Source organism: Acinonyx jubatus, chromosome C1 (genome assembly GCF_027475565.1).
Source record: "Acinonyx jubatus isolate Ajub_Pintada_27869175 chromosome C1, VMU_Ajub_asm_v1.0, whole genome shotgun sequence".
In the NCBI taxonomy this organism is placed as follows: domain Eukaryota; kingdom Metazoa; phylum Chordata; class Mammalia; order Carnivora; family Felidae; genus Acinonyx; species Acinonyx jubatus.
Window position 1 is genome coordinate 101,460,984 of NC_069381.1, and position 18,610 is coordinate 101,479,593.

The 18,610-nt window shown below is 37.5% G+C and overlaps 2 protein-coding genes across 3 annotated transcripts in view; one reads left to right on the plus strand and one right to left on the minus strand.

Annotated features, from left to right (window-relative positions):
- CHD1L (chromodomain helicase DNA binding protein 1 like) overlaps nt 1–18,610 on the plus strand; it is a 178,974-nt gene that overhangs the window by 51,863 nt on the left and 108,501 nt on the right. The window lies entirely within an intron of this gene.
- FMO5 (flavin containing dimethylaniline monoxygenase 5) overlaps nt 6,215–18,610 on the minus strand; it is a 34,718-nt gene continuing 22,322 nt past the window's right edge. Inside the window, exons 7-9 of one of the 2 annotated variants that reach the window (XM_015084010.3) lie at nt 13,158–13,510; nt 11,339–11,411; nt 6,215–8,703 (exon numbers count right to left, since the gene is read on the minus strand). In XM_015084010.3, the coding sequence (XP_014939496.1) occupies nt 8,358–8,703; nt 11,339–11,411; nt 13,158–13,510 (772 nt within the window). In that variant the 3' untranslated portion in view covers nt 6,215–8,357. Of the gene's footprint in view, nt 8,704–8,764; nt 10,182–11,338; nt 11,412–13,157; nt 13,511–18,610 lie in introns of those variants that run through there. The other variant, XM_053214694.1, reaches the window with a different exon arrangement.

Sequence of the window (18,610 nt, forward strand, 5' to 3'; positions counted from 1 at the left end):
TAAAGAGACTCTCTCAGAATTTTGTGTTCTTTGTGCCCTTGTCAAAGATTAGTTGACTGTATATAGGTGGGTTTATTTCTGGACTCTATTTTCTTCCTTTTTTTTTTTAATTAAAAATTTTTTCAATGTTTTTATTTATTTTTGAGAGAGAGCATAAGCCAGGGAGAGGCAGAGAGAGAGAGAGGGAGGGAGGGAGGGAGGGAGGGAGGGAGGGAGGGAGGGAGGAGAGAGAGAGAGAGAGAGAGAGAGAGAGAGAGAGAAAGAAAGAGAAATGAGAGGGTGAGGGGCAGAGGGAGAGGGAAACATAGAATCCAAAGCAGGCTCCAGGCTCTGAGCTATCAGCACAGAGCCTGATGCAGAGCTCTAACTCATGAACTGCAAGGTTATGACCTGAGCTGAAGTGGGAAGCCCAACCAACTGAGTCACCCAGGTGGCCCTATACTCTCTTCCTTTGATCTGTGTATCTATTTTTATATATGTACCATACTATTTTGATTATAGTAGTTTGAAATCAGGAATATACCTCCAGTTCTGTTCACCTTTCTCAAGATTCCTTTGCCTATTTGGGGTCTTTTGTGGTTTCTTATTTTTTATTTTAAAATAATTTTATTCTGCCTGGAAATGGTGGTGATGTTCTTACATTCTGTCCACCCAAAGGAAGAGGAACGAAATTAAAGGGTCCAGAATTTTCCTCACCATATTGTCATAATTCTTTCTTTCAGATTCCAAAGAATTTGCATATGAATTATATCATGTGATCTCAAAACTGCCCCATGCTGAATGAATAATTATATCTCATTTTATAAACAAGGCTCAGGTTAAATATTTAGCCAGTATTTCCAAAAATGATATGTGTACCTCATTCATTTTTTAGAATTTGACAAGGGCCTAGTACTAAGTGCCCCCTGCTCTTCAGTTGCTCACAACGTTGACATCTTCAAGGGAGTGACCATGACTCCAGCTAGGTATGACCCCAAACCTGGCACTTAAAGACACATAAATGTCTATAGTGATACTTATGACTAAACACTTACTGAGAATTTCCTTTTCCAAAAGTATAAACTTAGATTATTTGAAGAATTAGTATTTCGATTAGCATCTTAATTAATAAGCATATATATATACAGACACACACATACACACATGTATATAGTATCACCACATGAGTACTGATTTGGTACAAAGAGACTGCTAACTGTAAACTGTTTGACTTAGGATAAGTATCTTTATCTTTCTAGTTATAAATTTTCTCATCTGTACGATGAGAGGACTGTGCATGTCCATCTCTAAATCCTGGATTAGATTTGAAGACATCAATATGAATTCACGTTTACCTTACTAATAGATACAGATGGACAAATACAGAAATAATTATGAATATGTGTGTATTGATGTGTTAGTATATGCACATGTATTTCCAAGTTCTGGCCTCTGAAGGGCCTAGAAAAAACATCCCAGTAGCAATGAGCACACCTAGCACCTAGTTTTTGGGTTCTAATATAATTCTCGAATAAGAGGAACCAGGACTCTTGGGAGAAATGGCCCCTCCCCTGCTCATGCTCTGTCTCGCACTGTCTCTCAAAAATAACTAAATGTTAAAAAAAAATTTTTTTAAAGTGTCAAGGTACTGAAAGACATTTCAAAATGTTAAGCATCCTTAAGCTCCTCAATCACTTTTTAATAAAAGTATTATTTATTATTTTATTTTTATGTATGTGTGTATTGAGGTATATTCACAATTTTATTTAATCCTTTAAAAAATTTCTATTTTAAAAAATACGTTGAATTTATTCATTCAATTAATTAATTACTAATTTACTGAGGTCTTACTGTATTTTAAGCAGCCTGGGAACATACAGAGTAATTACAAAGTCTCTTCCTCCAAAGAATTAGTAGTTCAAGGAGGAAACAGGGGAAAGAACCAATTGATATTACATAGGTGCCAAAAATATTCACCAAATAAAATTAAGCAACATACCGGGTACGATAAGGGCGCAAAAGGTCACCTGTTTCAAATTGGAGGTCAGTGAGAGATTCCTGGAAGATAACAGATGAAGTGAATCTTGAGGGTAAAAGAAGTGCTAGCCATTAGGGCAAGTGGAGAATTTACCAAGAGGAGGGTACAGCAAAAGAATGTTTAGAGAAGCATGGAAAAACACAGCACTTCGGAAAATTCCAAGTAAGCAGTATGGAGGATGTTTATATCCTATTGTATATTATATTGCCATTGACAAAAGTAACAGGGCACAGACTCAGTATTAAGCAAAATCATCTCATTTATGAATGTACTTACCATTAATATACCATAAATCTTGCTAGTGGAGACTATTAGCTCAATCTGCTCAGCTACAGGAAAGAACTTATCTAAGTGATTTCAAGAGGTCTCTTTTGACCTTATTTCACTGTTTTCTCCTCTCTACAATGGTAGTCTATATTTATTCAGCAAAGAAAACAAAATTGCTAAAGTAAGTTATATTTAAAAAAATTTTTTTTAACGTTTATTTATTTTTGAGACAGAGAGAGACAGAGCATGAACGGGGGAGGGTCAGAGAGAGGGAGACACAGAATCGGAAACAGGCTCCAGGCTCCGAGCTGTCAGCACAGAGCCTGACGCGGGGCTTACACTCACGGACCGTGAGATCGTGACCTGAACCGAAGTTGGCCGCTCAACCAACTGAGCCACCCAGGCGCCCCGCTAAAGTAAGTTATATTATGCTTTATTAGAACAACTTAATATATAATTAAGGGAAAACATAGTAATTTAAATGAAACTATCCAATATTCTTCCTCTCTCTGAGAAAGTTTCACTACAATGTGGCTCTGGGTCAAGCCCTGAACCAAAAAAAAATGTATTTCTTTATTTTTTTAAATAATTTTTAAACTTTAGAATCATTTTAGATTTAAGAAAAGTTGCAAAAATAGTAGAGTTCCTATATACCCCACAGCCAATTTCCTTTATTGTTAACATCTCCCATTACTATATTTGTCACAACTAATAAACCAATAATGGTACATTCTTATTAACCAAAATCCATACTTTATTAATATTTCTTTAGTTTTTTTGAAAATGTACTAAAATTTAATCATTCATAAAAGCTGTAATTTAATCTGATGGTAAAATACCAAAAGCAATATTAGAGTTGATTTATTATATATTTTAGCTTTGAAAACCATAGAAATCAGTTATCCCAGTTTTTTTCCTATAAAAGACTCATTTTTGCAAAGGATTATGCACAATTTTAATTAGAATATCATGACAAGGGTATTTCATAATTTAATTTTGAGAAAGAGACCGACCACGAGTGGGGGGAGGGGCAGAGAGAGAGAGGGAGACATAGAATCCGAAGCAGGCTGAGCTGTCAGCACAGAGCCCTATATTTGGCGCTCGAACTCACAAACTGTAAGATGATGACCTGAGCTGAAATCGAATGCTTAATGGACTGAGCCACCCAGGTGCCCCCATAATTTTTTAAATACAAAATGAAGCCAGTGACTCAAAAAGTTATCTGGTGCAATGGGTTTGAGGGGAAATTTCATAATATGTATCATTACAGATATGAAGTATAATAGTTCAACTTTTTTAGTGCTGGACAGGGAAGAATCATGATAAAGAGGTCGATATGAAATCATTTGATTACAGTAATACTATCTAACATTTGAAATGCATCCATGCTCTTTTTTTGTAATCATATTAGAGTCAAGTATATTTATTTTCACATCTGTTATAACTGCTATTACAAAGGAGACATACTATTATTTTCCAAGTGATAATACAGAGAGCAATTTTTTTTTCTCCAGGGAAATTGTGCAAGCCGATACAAGATTTAAACTCTTCACCTAATATATAAAACAGGAGAAGCCTCTTCAGATTTAATTTCTGAAGTCTGGAATGCTCGTATTTCCCAGTTAGGCCACAGTTCATTCCTGTAATCTGGCCCAGAGCTGCTGCTTACTGCGGGTCTAAAGCGGCAGACAGGATTTCTTTTTGGGCTTCTTCTTTTCTACCGGTGTTTTTCTTTTTTCTTTTTAAAAAAATTTTTTTTGATGTTTATTTTTTAGAGAAAGAGACAGAGAGAGACAGAGTGTGAGTTGGGGAGGGGCAGAGAGCGAGAGGGAGACACAGAATCCAAAGCAGGCTCCAGACTCCCAGCTGTCAGCACAGAGCCCAAAGTGGGGCTCGAACTCACAAGCTGTGAGATCATGACCTGAGCAGAAGTCAGACACTTAGCTGACTGGGCCACCCAGGCGCCTCTCCCCACTGGTGTTTTTCTATTTATATGTCTGACCAGGTCATAAAAGATCTTATTAATGTTGATCTTTAACTTTGTAGTAGATTCTAAAAAGGCATGGTCATACCACCATCTTCCTAACCCTTTTTTCCTTTTTTTTTTTTTTTTTTTAACCATCTTGCTAAATTCTGACCCTGTTCTTTGCCAACTACTTGCTCATCTTCCAGGTCACATTATTGCCAGCTAAAATCATTGGATATCTTCTGCGTCCTTAACCCATACAATCAGTTCCTTCAGGTCCTATAAGTCATTAAACACGGACTGAGCTGTAATAGGATATGCTAGTGCAAACCCTTGGCCATTGTTCATACACAAATCCCTCATTGCTATAAATTCCTCTGTCCTGCTGTGTCCAGGATTTCAAGCATACGCTGTAGGCAATCTACTTTAGCTTGCTTTCTGAAGAATTCTGGAGGAATCTTCTATTGTTGGGTCATATTTTTCAACAAAAATTCTGGGAACAAACTGAACTGTGAGATCAGATTTCCCATGCCTCCTGAACCAAGGACCACTAGCTTATACTCACACATGACCTGGTCTGTTTGAATCCTGACAATTTACTCAATGCCACTGAAGTTACAGTGACACACACACTGTTATACACAGAGTAAACACCCTCTGATCCAGTCATCCCACTTCTGGGAATCTATCCCCCACTTGGGTCTGGGCCTCCTCCTCCCTCCCCTACACAGTGGCTGTACTGTGGCTCTGCTCAGGCTCTGGGTGGTGGTGGTGCTGGCAGTGGTACCTCCAGAACACACTCACATGCCTAATATTTCTGTAATTTTTACTTGGTGTCCTTTTTATGTTCCAGGATCCTATCCAATGTTCTTATATGCAAATGATACAATGGGAAAGGGATATAACCTTTCAACATTATTACAAACGCAAAGGATGGTAAAGTGATGAATATTAGTACACATTCATCAGCGACGAGGGCTTTGTATCTTGAGTTGTTTTTAGATACATTACATTTAGATGTCAGGTCTCTTTAGGCTCCTCTGTACTATGACAATTTCTCAGACTTTCCTTGTTTTTGATGATCTTGATAGTTTCAACATGGTTAGCTATTTTGTAAGATATTCCTGAACTTGGGTTTGTCTGACGTTTCCTTATGATTGGACGGTGCTATCATTTTTGGGGAGGAAGACCACAGGGATAAAGTACCCTTGTCATCACATATTAAGGCTGCATGACTATCAACATGACTCACTGGTTATGTTCATTTTGATCATGCACCTGAGGCAGTGTTTGTCAGATCTCTCCACTGTAATGTTATTTTTTTCCCCTTTCCATACTGTTCTCTTTGGAAGGAATATACTCTCTGTAGCCTATACTTAAGGAGTGGGGAGTTATGCCCCATTTCCTTGAGGGTAGAATATTTATATAAATTGTTTAGAATTCTTCTGTATGGGAAATTTGTCTATTCTACTCCACTTATTAAATTATTCAATCATTTATATATATCTGTATGGATTCATTGATATTTTTTATATTTTATTATAATCCAATATTAGGTCATCTGTTTTGTGGCTCAGATTGTTCTACCTTTGGCCACTGAGACCACTTTAGGTTGGCTTCTGTATCCCTTTGACATATCCCCACCAGTTTGTTTTTTGAGCACTTTCTTACTTTCTTGGCATAATAAGACTGTGTGTGTGTGTGTGTGTGTGTGTGTGTGTGTGTGTGTAATATGATGGGAAAGTGATATAATGGGAAAGTGATATAACCTTTCAACATAATTACAAAAGCAAAGGATGGTAAAGTGATGAATATTAGTACACATTCATCAGCAGTGAGGGCTTTGTATCTGGAGTTGTTTTTAGTTTGGTTTCCTATTCATATCTTAATTTTAGCTTGGTTTACAAGTTAACCAATGATTTTTTCTGTAACCTTGCATATTATAAATAAAATGAGAGAGTCAATGAAGTTATAATTACATACTTTTATTTAAAGAGGAAATTGGGGTACTTATTGCTGATAATTGGTAATTACATTATCAAAGGGCTGTTCATTCAATAAGCTTACATGTTAAAAAAGGCAAATTTATATGTTAAAAGAAGGAAATGAAAAAGAAGTAAGCAACCTTTACTTTTGGACTAGAATAATCTGCAGATTGTAAGATATTGAGTCCCTTTTTAAAAGACGATAAATCACCAGTATCACAAGTTTTAGGGAAGGAAAAAGACCTAAGAAGTAATACCATTTCTTTGTTCTCTAATTTTCAAAAGGCATTTCTACCTGTAAATTAGGCCAATAGTTAAATAGCAAATAGTTAAATGAGCAAATAGTTAAATGATTAGGAGCAAGTTGTAGTTCTTACATTTCTGGTTCTCTTATGTGCAGTTACATTGGGAAATAATAATTTCTAATGTTTCTTTAGCTGTTCAGATTTGTCCTTTGGTTATATGACAGGCAGCAATGTGAAAATGTATTGCATGACAGCTTATTTATCAATACAAACCTGGCTGGTACATCTAGTCCCATTGCTGATGAAATTTGGTGTGCCCAATAGCTAACACTTGTTTAACTTTGTGAGACAAGAACAGAATAGAGCTTCTACAAATGAGAAAACAAGATCAACAGCAGTCCTGGGACATAAAGGGGAGTCTGCTTTTCATTTGCTGTTTTTCAGAACTACATTGTATGCCATTAAGAGAACTGTTTTTTTTTTTTTTAAGTTTTTTTTTTAAATGTTTATTTTATTTTTGAGAGAGGCAGAGACAGAATGCGAGTGGGTTAGGGGCAGAGAGAGACGGAGACACAGAAGCAGAAGCAGGCTCCAGGCTCTGAGCTGTCAGCACAGAGCCTGATGCGGGGCTCAAACTCACGAGCTGTGAGATCATGACCTGAGCTGAAGTCAGACACTCAACCGACTGAGCCACCCAGGCGCCCCTAAGAGAACTGTTTTAAGCAGACTGCCCCTGTATTTAGTTAGTATCAATTTTGTTTTAATACATAAATAACCTCTTTGAATATTGACTACTTAGACTCTGTGTGTGTGAGGGAGTGGAGAGGAGAAAGTAGGAGTGAGGGGAGACAAATGACATTTGTAGGCCATACCACAAAAGTTGGCAGCTATGGATCATATTTTCTAAGGCAAAGTCTTGTTGGATCCTAATATGGGAACTAAGAGATCAAAAGAAGATCAGACAGCTAACTTAAAATCCCAAGTTTTTCAGCCAAGTCAAATCTATTCACAGATGCTGGATTATTAGATTGACCCCTGAGCATACAAAGTTGAAGGTAGTTTCTTCATTGAGAAAATAAAGACAGATTGCTTAGGGGAAAAGAGTAAAAAGGATGAGGTATCAGACACACTAGTGAATCACTAGTGAAATAAAATGTTTTAAGTGTTTATATATCTTATCTTAGATGTATATAAGACCATTAATTCTCTGATCTCTCAGGAAACCTACATTTAGTTACAGTATTAAAAACAAAAGATTGAGCTATTTTTTTTTTCCTTAGAGAGAGAGAGAGAGCAAGAGCACACTCAACAGAGGGGCACAGGGAGAGAGAGATCTTAAACAGGCTTCATGCTCAGCATGGAGCCTGACACTGGGCTTGATCTTACAACCCGGGGTGCATGACCTGAGCTGAAATCAAGAGTTGGACACTGAACTGACTGAGCCACCCAGGTGCTCCAAGATTGAACTTCTAATAGAATATCAAATCCTATCAGAAGCAGAGTTCCATGGAGTCACCCAGTATACAGATATTGACTTCTCCCCACCATAATATTGACAACATTTATCAAGCACATACCACATGTCAAGAAGTCTGCTAAGGACTTACAAAGATGACTGAAAGGATACTTGAGCTCATAGTCCAGGGGTTATTGAAAGGAAAAAGTGGTGGGTCACAAGAGGACGGGAGGGAAGCCAATATGAATGAAAAGCTAGAGTCTCACTGTAAGGAAAAGAGGAAAGAAGATTAATGCTTTGGCAAGAGAAAAGTAGATTCCTGAACAATGTGAAGCCAAGAGCTGTTCAATCTCATCAGATTCTGAAGGCATCTCTAGATGCAGCTTTCCAAAGAAAAGTGGGGCAATGACAAATGGGACAGCTAAAAGTAGGTCACAATTATAGCAAAGAAAACAACAGCCAGCATACACTTAGCCATTGTTATTGTTGAAGTCGTGGAATTAGTGTGTTCGATAACTCTTGTCATCAGTGGCTTCCTGATACGATCTTCTGTGGTGAGGATAGCTTTTCGGGCTCCATCCCATTTTCCAGGGCCTTGTAGACGATACTGGATTGGAGTGCAGGGTCCCCAGATGATCTGTATTGCCAATTTAGGGTCAGTGAAGGCCAGAGACAGCAGACTGGGCCTGACACCCACGAGATCAGCCAGCTCTTCCATGGTATCTATATAGTCTCCCTGAATGGTATGGCGTTGGCTCTCCACATACCTGAAGCAGAGAAGACAGAAGCCATGGCCTGTCAATAATTCAGTCAATTAATCAGTGCTTTCTGATTGCCTGTTATTGGCTCCGTATTTGGCTAGGAGCTGTAGAAAACAAAGAAGAAAGGAAAGACGTTGTCTTTATCCTTAAGGACCTTATAATCTACTGGAAGATAGAAGATAGATACACATAAAGCACAAGAAAATATAAGATTTTTGGTATATTGTGTGGTTTTAGATTGCTAAGTAGAAATGTTAGAAGAGGGTAGTTAAAATAGAGCAGTATGTCCTTGAAAGATGTGGAAGACATATCTGCTAGCAAACAGCAAAGTGTTACAAGTCAGGGGAGCAGCAGAGTGAAGGAATAAAGCAGGAATGAATGTGGAATATGAGCATAGAATATCTGTGGGTGCTACCTACAGTAGAAGAGGCATGTTGTGGAAAACAAAGATGGATAGAGAGAGGCAAATATAGCAGATTCAGAGAAGACTCTGATGTTATGAGAAAACTCACCACAAAAATTCTCAAATTTGGGACCCTCAATTGTTTTATGAGGCAGTGGTAGTGGGGTCCACGGAGCAGGACTTCCCCGGGCCAGTGCTAATTTGGAATCCTGAAAGGAGTGGGGGGATGACTTATCCCACAAGAGGTAGTGGCCATCCAAACAGAGCCAGGTGGAGGCATTACACCAAGTGCAGATTTGAAGAGCTAGAACTTTTTAGAGGGAAAATGTGGTAACAGATACTTGTGGCAGGAGTGGGATTTAGAGAGCTCACTGGTAACTTTTCTTCCTATAATGAAAATAAAACAAAGAAGAGTAGGACAGAAAGGAAGGAAGAGAAAAACCAAGTCAAACTAATTGAGATTAGATGGGATTGCTTGAGGAATCCAAAAACAGGGACAGGAAAAAAATGATAGAAAATAAATTTGAGGTAGAATTAGTGAGATAGAATTTCAGAGGAACTGACAGATGGTCAAATAGCAATTTCCTGAAATGGGACTAGTTTCAAAGAGAAGTGAAGACAGGAAAGAATTTGAGAGCTTCCCCTTATGGATGTTATGTTGGCTGAAGGGTCTGTAGGCATACATTTATCCTTCAATGGTGGGTCAAGAGCTGAGTATTCATAAAGGTTTATCAAAAGGGATTCACTTGTACCAGCCTTGTAGGGTTGTTGGGAGGATTAAATGAAGCCATGCATATAAAACACGTAGTGTGCGTACACAGTTGACCCTCGATAAAGGTTAAATTGTATCTTTGGGGACTGCTCACAGTCAAAAGGTAGTTAGACAAAAATAAGTCAGGGGAAAGAGAGGCGGGAAGTTGAAATAGGATATTTACTGCCAGAAAAGCAAGGAAAGAAAGCACTCCAAGAAGGAAGAGACATTTACAAGCACCAAACTCACCAGTGAGAAGAAAAATGGAATTGGTCATAGATGACCTTCAAGAGAACAGTTGCAGAAGGATAGAAGTTACAATACAGGAGGCTTAGGAGGAAGAAAAGAATGAGAATTTAGAGCATATAATGTAGAATATTTATTGTAGAAATCTGGCAGTGAAAGGAGAAAAACAGCAGAATATCTGGAAAGGATATCAGGGTTAATTAAAAACTTTCTCCTCTTCCCAGACAGGGGAGAGTTATGCTAGTAAAATCAATGAAAGAAAGCCACCTCTTTGGGCCCCCCTAACTTTTGCACAAAAATTTAGGAACTTACCATCAACTTCCACTTTGTCTAAATAAAAATCACCTAGTGTATAAACTCAAGTTCTGAAATTCAGATTGCTAAATTACCATTTGGCCCAAGCACTAAGCAACTAGCTGATGTTACCACTTTCCCAGATCACAAAGACTGTTCACACCATGAGCTGCTGTGACCTGAGGGTGCTGTTACATGATGACAGCTGACAAAGTAGCCTATGCTGGTTTGTTTTTTTGTTTTTCTTTAAGGAGTCTCTATGCCCAGTGTGGGGCTTGAACTCATGACCCAGAGATCAAGAGTCTGATATTCTACCAACTGAGCCAGCCCCGTGCTCACCTGTGCTGCTTTGTAGATACACCTACAGATTTGTGACTGGGCCATATCTTCTTCCCATTAAATCATTGACCCTCTTCCTTTGGCAGCTCCACTAGCATTGCAAGTAATCCTGCCAAAATTAATACACCTGATTTTCCCTCCATGTACTTTTTCCTATCTTTCTTTTAGGTTCTAATCATAGGATTTTAAATGCTTTTCTGTTCTTTTCCATGCATATTCAAACCATTTGGTGCTATTTCCCCATTTTATTGTCACACAAACTATCATTTCCCTTCCCTTCAAAATATAATCTAAATCCTGGACCACCTGCGTGGTTCAGTCAGTTAAGCATCTGACTTCGGCTCAGGTCATGATCTCACAGTTCGTGAGTTGGAGCCCCACATCAGGCTCTGTGCTGACAGCTTGGCGCCTGGAGCCTGTTTCAGATTGTGTCTCCCTCTCTCTCTGTCCCTCCCCGACTCGTGCTCTGTCTCTGTCTCTCAAAAATTAATAAACATTAAAAAAATAAAAAAAAAATCTAAATCCTTAAAATAACATGAGGAAGATAAACATAGTCCAATATTGCTCTAATTAAGAACTAAGAAGGAAATTACCACACACTCTCTTACCTTTTTGCCATTTGCTCTTGAACCTTAGCTATCTCTGCTTTCATTTTGCTTTGTGAGGGCAATGTCTTTAGCCCTAAAGAGAAAAATCAAAATTTTAAGTGTAAGATTATCTCACTGACAGCAATAATCCTATTAACAATTACTATGCCATGGAGAATTCAAAGAAATACAAAATAATTTTTTGTACTCGAGTAGGTTACAATTCACTGGATCACCTTCCCCTATCACCACCACAATATGATGCCATTAAGGACGGTAACTTACTCTATTCTACTATCTCTTTGGGAGAGATTTCTCCGATACTGTCTTCGAATCAATATCTTCCTCCTCATCTTCCAATTGGGAAATGAAATATGGACATAAGGAAATGATAAATGGTCCCAAAAGTATGTGAAAAATAAAGAGCAAAGTAAAGGGCAGGGTACATTTGTACTCTTAGTAACAAACAGGCTTTACCACAGAGAGAAGGAAGTAAAAATGAACTCTTGATCCCATTTTATGACTAAAGTCCTATGAAAGATAAGGCTTTCCTCTTCTGTTTGGATTTTTCACAATTTCAGAGGTGGCCATTTCATCTTGAAATGGCAACAGCTGACAAAAAACAGTTGGCGTGGTTGTTTTTAATTTTAAACTGATTTTGCGCAACCCTCAAAGTTTCACTCCTTGGTTCTGGTCAACCCTTTGAAGTGATACTGAGCAAATCAAATCCTTCTGCCATGGGACATTCTTTTTTTTTTTTTTTAATGTTTATTTTGAGAGAGAGGGAGAGAGAGAGCATGGGGTGGCGCAGAGAGAGAGAGAGAGGAAATCCCTCTGTGCTGATGGCACAGAGCCTGATGCGGGGCTCGAACCCACAAACTGTGAGATCATGACCTGAGCTGAAACCAAGAGTTGGATGCTTAACCTACTGAGCCACCCAGCTGCCCCTGGCATGGGACATTCTTGAAATATTTGAAGGGAACTCTCCTATCTCCCCTGAATCTTATCTTCTGTAGGTAAACCTCTCCAGCTCCTTCAGTTGTACTTCAAATGGTAGGTACATTTTCAAATCCCTGAACCATTCTTGTCTCTCTCCTTTTCATGCACTCCAGTTTCACTTGTAAAATATGTCTTTGGGTATGGGCTGACCAGTTTAGAGAAGAACAGTTGTAAATTCTAGGATATTACAATTCTTTAATGATGCTAGATATAATTAGGCCGTTTAGAAGCCATATCATTCTCCTGATTCATGTTGAGCCTACTATCCCAAATCCTAAAGTTTTTTCTCATGTTCTCCTAGCCAAAACTGAAACAGGGGATGTTAAAGGGGGAAAGTAAGTATTTGAGAGGTTGAATCTTATACATTCTGGACTAGTCTTTAACCAGGTCTTAATTTTTGGCTGAAATCAATCACACCATTTCTATATTTGCTTTTCTCTATAATGACTTTTGCTTCACAAATATATATATCTATATCTATATCTATATCTATATCTATCAGTTGTCTAAAATATAGATGAGTGGATTCTAGTCTGGAGTGCACATTGGAATCAACTGAGGAACACTTTCTTAGCGATCTATGTCTGGCCTACCCCAGACTCTTAAAATAAACATCACCAGGCAAAGCATGCCTATTTTGGGCAAGATTTTCCAGGAGATGCCAATATATGTCTATGGTTATAAATTATTACTTTATATTCACTCAAGAATAATTTTTGAGCACTAAATTTTATGCCAGGCACTATTACAGTTATACATACTTTCTACCTATTTAAAAGCAAGAACATAAACATAATTAAACATACCATTAAGTAATTAGTCAACTTGTCTGGTCACTTACCTTTAAATACTTGAGTGACCCAGCGTCCTTGGAGCTCTGAAATCGGCATAATGGCACCCAAAGGCTGGATCAAGCCTATGATTGCAAGAGTTGGCTTTTCCAGGTTAGGAGGGAAGACATTTTTATATAGGGATATCTTGTTTTTGACTACTTGAACAGAATCTTCAAGAAAAGGAAAGGCAAAAGTATAGCCTGTGGCAAAGATAACAGCATCAATGTCATCCTCCCTGGAGCCATCTTCAAATAGGGCGGCTGTCTCTGTGAACTCCTTCACATTTCCTTTCACCTTCACCAAGCCAGAAATTATACGATTTGGCAGTTCATCATTCACTGTTGGATGCTGACTCAGAGCTCTGTGAGTGGTGATAAAGATCAAAAGGAGAAATGAGAGTGAGATAGAATGTTAGTAACATGTAAGTAAAATTCTACTTTGATGGAAGTAGTTAAACAATATGTCAATGGTCTCTCTCTTGGTCTATCCATGAAATGTGGGAAAGGTCTAACATATACCAGCCTGGAACAGATCTGGATCTCAGAGCAGAAGTTGGGCCCTAGATGGCACTGAAAGAGAAGACGTTGGAGAAGTAAAAGAAAAATGGTCTTATTTAAAGAGTGTATCTATGGTTTCTCAAGGAATAGTAATATTTTCAGTGATATGAAATGGCCACAGGCCTATAGTTTCTATCCATATGTCAATAGGTCTATAAGACTGGACTATCCGCGTTCTTTTGAGTCTCATTTCCACTTTCAAACCACCACGAGCTAGAATTAGACCATTTTGCAAGCTGTATAATAAATTACATGTATTTAGCAATTTGTAAATGGATTCTATATACACTCATTTATTTGAGTCTTACATAAACTCAGTGAAAGACCCAGCACAGGGGTCATTATCCAGGTTTTAGAGATGAGGAAATTGAGGCCTAAAGAAGTTAAATGACTTACCCAAGGTTACACAGTCTAGGATTTGAAAATTTATATGAAATATTTTTTTTTTATGAATTCCCTTGGAATCCCCTGGGCCTGCCTGTTAAGTAATATTTCCTAGAAACAGCATTTATCTTTGTCTCCAAACTTATTCCTTTTCACAAATAGTACCACAATCCACATAGTTTTCCAAGCCACAAAACTGTGAGTCTTCTATCTGTTCACATGGGCTTTCCCTTTCTCCCCTTAATATCCTCAGAATAGTTTTATCTATTCTCTGTGTTACCTGGACTGTTACAAGGGCCTCCTTCTCCATTCCCCTTCAGTTATCTTCTACATCATTTTTGGAGTAGTTGTTCCAAAATGTATTTATTATTAGGTTACTCACTTGTTTAAAATCTTTCAATGGCTCTGGACTGTCTTCGCTTCAAAAGTTTTATTTAGCAGAGGATACACAGGTTTTAATGTACCTGTTCAGTGAGGCTGGAGAGGTACTCAATCACTCTTTGATCTTTGCCATTTTATTATAGTCCAGCCAAACCAGGCTACGTGCAAGTCCAAGAGCAAGATGTATTTTTCATTATTCTAAGACCTTGTACTTAAGAATGCTACTTCCTTACCCTATTTGCTTGACTATCTCTTATTGTTCCAAAACCCCAATTCATTTTGTAATCACTGAAGTCATGGATGCTACAGTTTCCATAATTGGGTGAAATAAATGAGTGAAAAGTTGTGGAAGAACATAGTCTCAAACTATCACCCGACTGATTAATTTCAAAGGAAGAAAATCTTTACAAAGGAGAAACCTGGTAGGTGCCACCTTATTCAAGGGATCAAATTTAACATCCTTAATACGGGATAAACTGATGTCATGTGGCTCCTGGTGTGATCTACCAAGAAGGCAAAACCTGTAAATATTTGTAGCAAAAATGTTTCACCTGAATATAATAGTAAAGGTGGAACAACTATGCAAGTCCGAATTTTGAGACTTTTTATAAAACAAGTGGCTCGATTGTTTTAAAAAAATCTATGTCAAAAAATGGTGAATTATTTCAATTGAAGAGATTAAAGAGATATGACAATAAAATGCAATGGGGTAATGGGAATGCAAGCTGGTGCAGCTACTCTGGAAAACAGTATGGAGGTTCCTCAAAAAAGTAAAAATGGAACTACAACCCAGCAATTGCACTATTAGGCCTTTATCCACGGGATAGAGGTGTGCTGTTTCGAAGGGACACATGCACCCCCATGTTTATAGCAGCACTATCAACAATAGCCAAAGTATGGAAAGAGCCCAAATGTCCATCGACGGATGAATGGATAAAGAAGATGTGGTATATATATACAATGGAGTATTACTCAGCAATCAAAAAGAACGAAATCTTGCCATTTGCAACTATGTGGATGGAACTGGAGGGTATTATGCTAAGTGGAGTTAGTCAGAGAAAGACAAAAATCATATGACTTCACACATATAAGGACTTTAAGACACATAACAGATGAACACAAGGAAAGGGAAGCAAAAATAATATGAAAACAGGGAGGGGGACAAAACATAAGAGATTCTTAAACATGGAGAACAAACCGGGTTACTGGAGGGGCTGTGGGGGGGATAAATGGGTAAGGGGCACGAAGGAATCTACTCCTGAAATTATTGTTGCACTATATGCTAACTAATTTGGATGTAAATTTTAAAAAATAAAAAATAAAATAAAATAAAAATAAACCCACACTTACATGATCAATTAATCTGTAACAAAGGAGGCAAGAATCTGAAATGGGGAAGAGACAGTCTCTTCAACAAATGGTACTGGGAAATTTGGACAACTACATGCAAAAGAATGAAACTGCACCACTTTCTTATATCATAAACATAAATAAACTTAAAGACCTAAATGTGAGACCTGAAACCATAAGTGTCATAGTAGAAAACATGGACAGTAATCTCTTCGACAGTCTTAGCGACATTTTTCTAGATAGGTTCCACAGGCAAGGAAACAAAAGCAAAAATAAAGTTTTGGGACTACACCAAAATAAGAAACTTTTGCGCAGTGAAAGAAATCATCAACAAAATTAAAAAGCAACCTACTGAATGGGAAGATATACTCATAAATGACATATCCAATAAAAGAATAAACTCTAAAATATGGAAAGGACGTCTATGACTCAACATTAAAACAAAAACAAAAAATTTTTAATTAAAATTAAATTAAAAATTATTTAAAAAGGCAGGAACCTGAAACAATTGTTTTACACAATGTATAAGTAGGAAGAATTTTAGGAGCAGCATGGTATGATCAATTGCTATTTAAAATATAATTTAATGTTTAATGTTTTATTTTAATATAATTTAATGTTATAATTTATTTTCATGTTAATATAATGTTGCACAAATATATATGCAATGCTGTATATTTAGACATGAATGGGGGTGGGGAGGAGCCTGGGAATCTAATGTCAACGTGTGGGGTGTAATAAATAAATAAAACTTGAAAGTTAAAAAAAAAATGCAGTGGGGTAATACCTGAAAGGATCCTGGATTTAAAAATAAAAGAGCTATAAATAGTATTATTGGGACAATTTAGGAAATTTGAATGTGATACATTAGATAATAGTATTTTATTAATGCTGAACTTCCCATGTGATCATGTATTATGTTTATGTAGGAGAATGCCCTATTTCTTAGGCAATATATACTAAAGAATGTAGGGTAAAGTGTGTTAGAGTGGCTGTAACGTACTCTCAAATGGTTCAGGAAAGAATATGTAGTATTCATCTATGGATGGATGGATGGATGTGATATAATCAGATGGATAGATGGGATTTACCTATCTTCAGAGAAAGGGAGAGAGAGAAAGCAAATATAGCAAACTGTTACTAACAGATGAATCTAAGTGAAAGGTGTATGGGTGCTCATTGTACTTACTATTTTGTAGGAAGTAAATCTGAGCATTTAAAAGGATAAAAAATTGGAGGGAATATATCAAACTCAACACCCAAAAAACAAATAATCCAGTGAAGAAATGGGCAAAAGACATGAATAGATGCTTCTTCAAAGAAGACATCCAGATGGCCAACCGACACATGAAAAAATGCTCAACATCACTCATCATGAGGGAAATACAAATAAAAACTATGAGATACCACCTCACACCTGTCAGAATGGCTAACATTAACAACTCAGGCAACAACAGATGTTGGCGAGGATGAGGAGAAAGAGGATCTCTTTTGCACTGCTGGTGGGAATGCAAACTGGTGCAGCTACTCTGGAAAACAGTATGGAGGTTCCTCAAAAAGCTAAAAATAGAACTACCCTACGACCCAGAAATTGCACTACAAGGTATTTATCCAAAGGATATGGGTATGCTGTTTCAAAGGGACACATGCACCCCAATATTTATAGCAGCATTATCAACAATAGCCAAAGTATGGAAAGAGCCCAAATGTCCACTGATGGATGAATGGATAAAGAAGATGTAGTACATATATACAATGGAGTATTACTTGGCAATCAGAATGAAATCTTGCCATTTGCAACTATGTGGATGGAACTAGAGGGTATTATGCTAAGTGAAATTAGAGAAAGACAAATATCATATGACTTCACTCATATGAGGACTTTAAGATACAAAACAGATGAACATGAGGGAAGGAAGCAAAAAAAATATAAAAACAGGGAGGGGGACAAAACATAAGAGACTCTTAAATATGGAGAACAAACAGAGGGTTACTGGAAGGGTGGTGGGAGGGGTTGTGGGAGGGGAATGGGTTAAATGGGTGAGGGGCTTAAGGAATCTACTCCTGAAATCATTGTTGCACTATATGCTAACTAACTTGGATATAAATGAAAAAAAATAAATTTAAAAAATTGGAGGGAATAAAGCATTCAAAATCAGCTTCTAGAAATGCTTTCATAGTCTCCCTCCTTGACTGTGTGGACTCCCATCCTTCATACCCCCATAGCACTCCATGCATTCATCATATTCTATTGTCTGTCTCCTCCTTAGAGTATTTAAGGTAAAATCCATTTTTAGAGTCTGACATTTATTGTGTGACCTCAGACAAATTAGTTTCTCTAAGTGTCAATTTTTATAACTGCAAAATGGAAATGAAAAATAGTACTAACCTTTAGGGTTGTAATGAGGATTAAATGAGATAATGTATTTAACTCCAGTCTAGCACTGTGCTTGTCTTATATTAAGTCCTCAAAAATAAAGTGTTGTTATTTGTATTAGCATTACTATTAGGTCTTTAGTCTCTGTGTTCTCATGCCCAGTATAATGCTTGGCTCATTACGCGTGTTCAGTATTTGTTGGATAAATGAATGAACACTGCCCTCTGCTCCCATTTTGTTGTTTTTACTGGGCATCATGTAAAAAGAACTTGTGGGGTGCCTGGGTGGCTCAGTGGGTTAAGCATCCACCTTCAGCTCAGGTCATGATCTCATGGTTCGTGAGTTCATGCCCTGCGTTTGGCTCTGTGCTGACAGTTCAGAGCCTGGAACCTGCTTTGGATTCTGGGTCTCC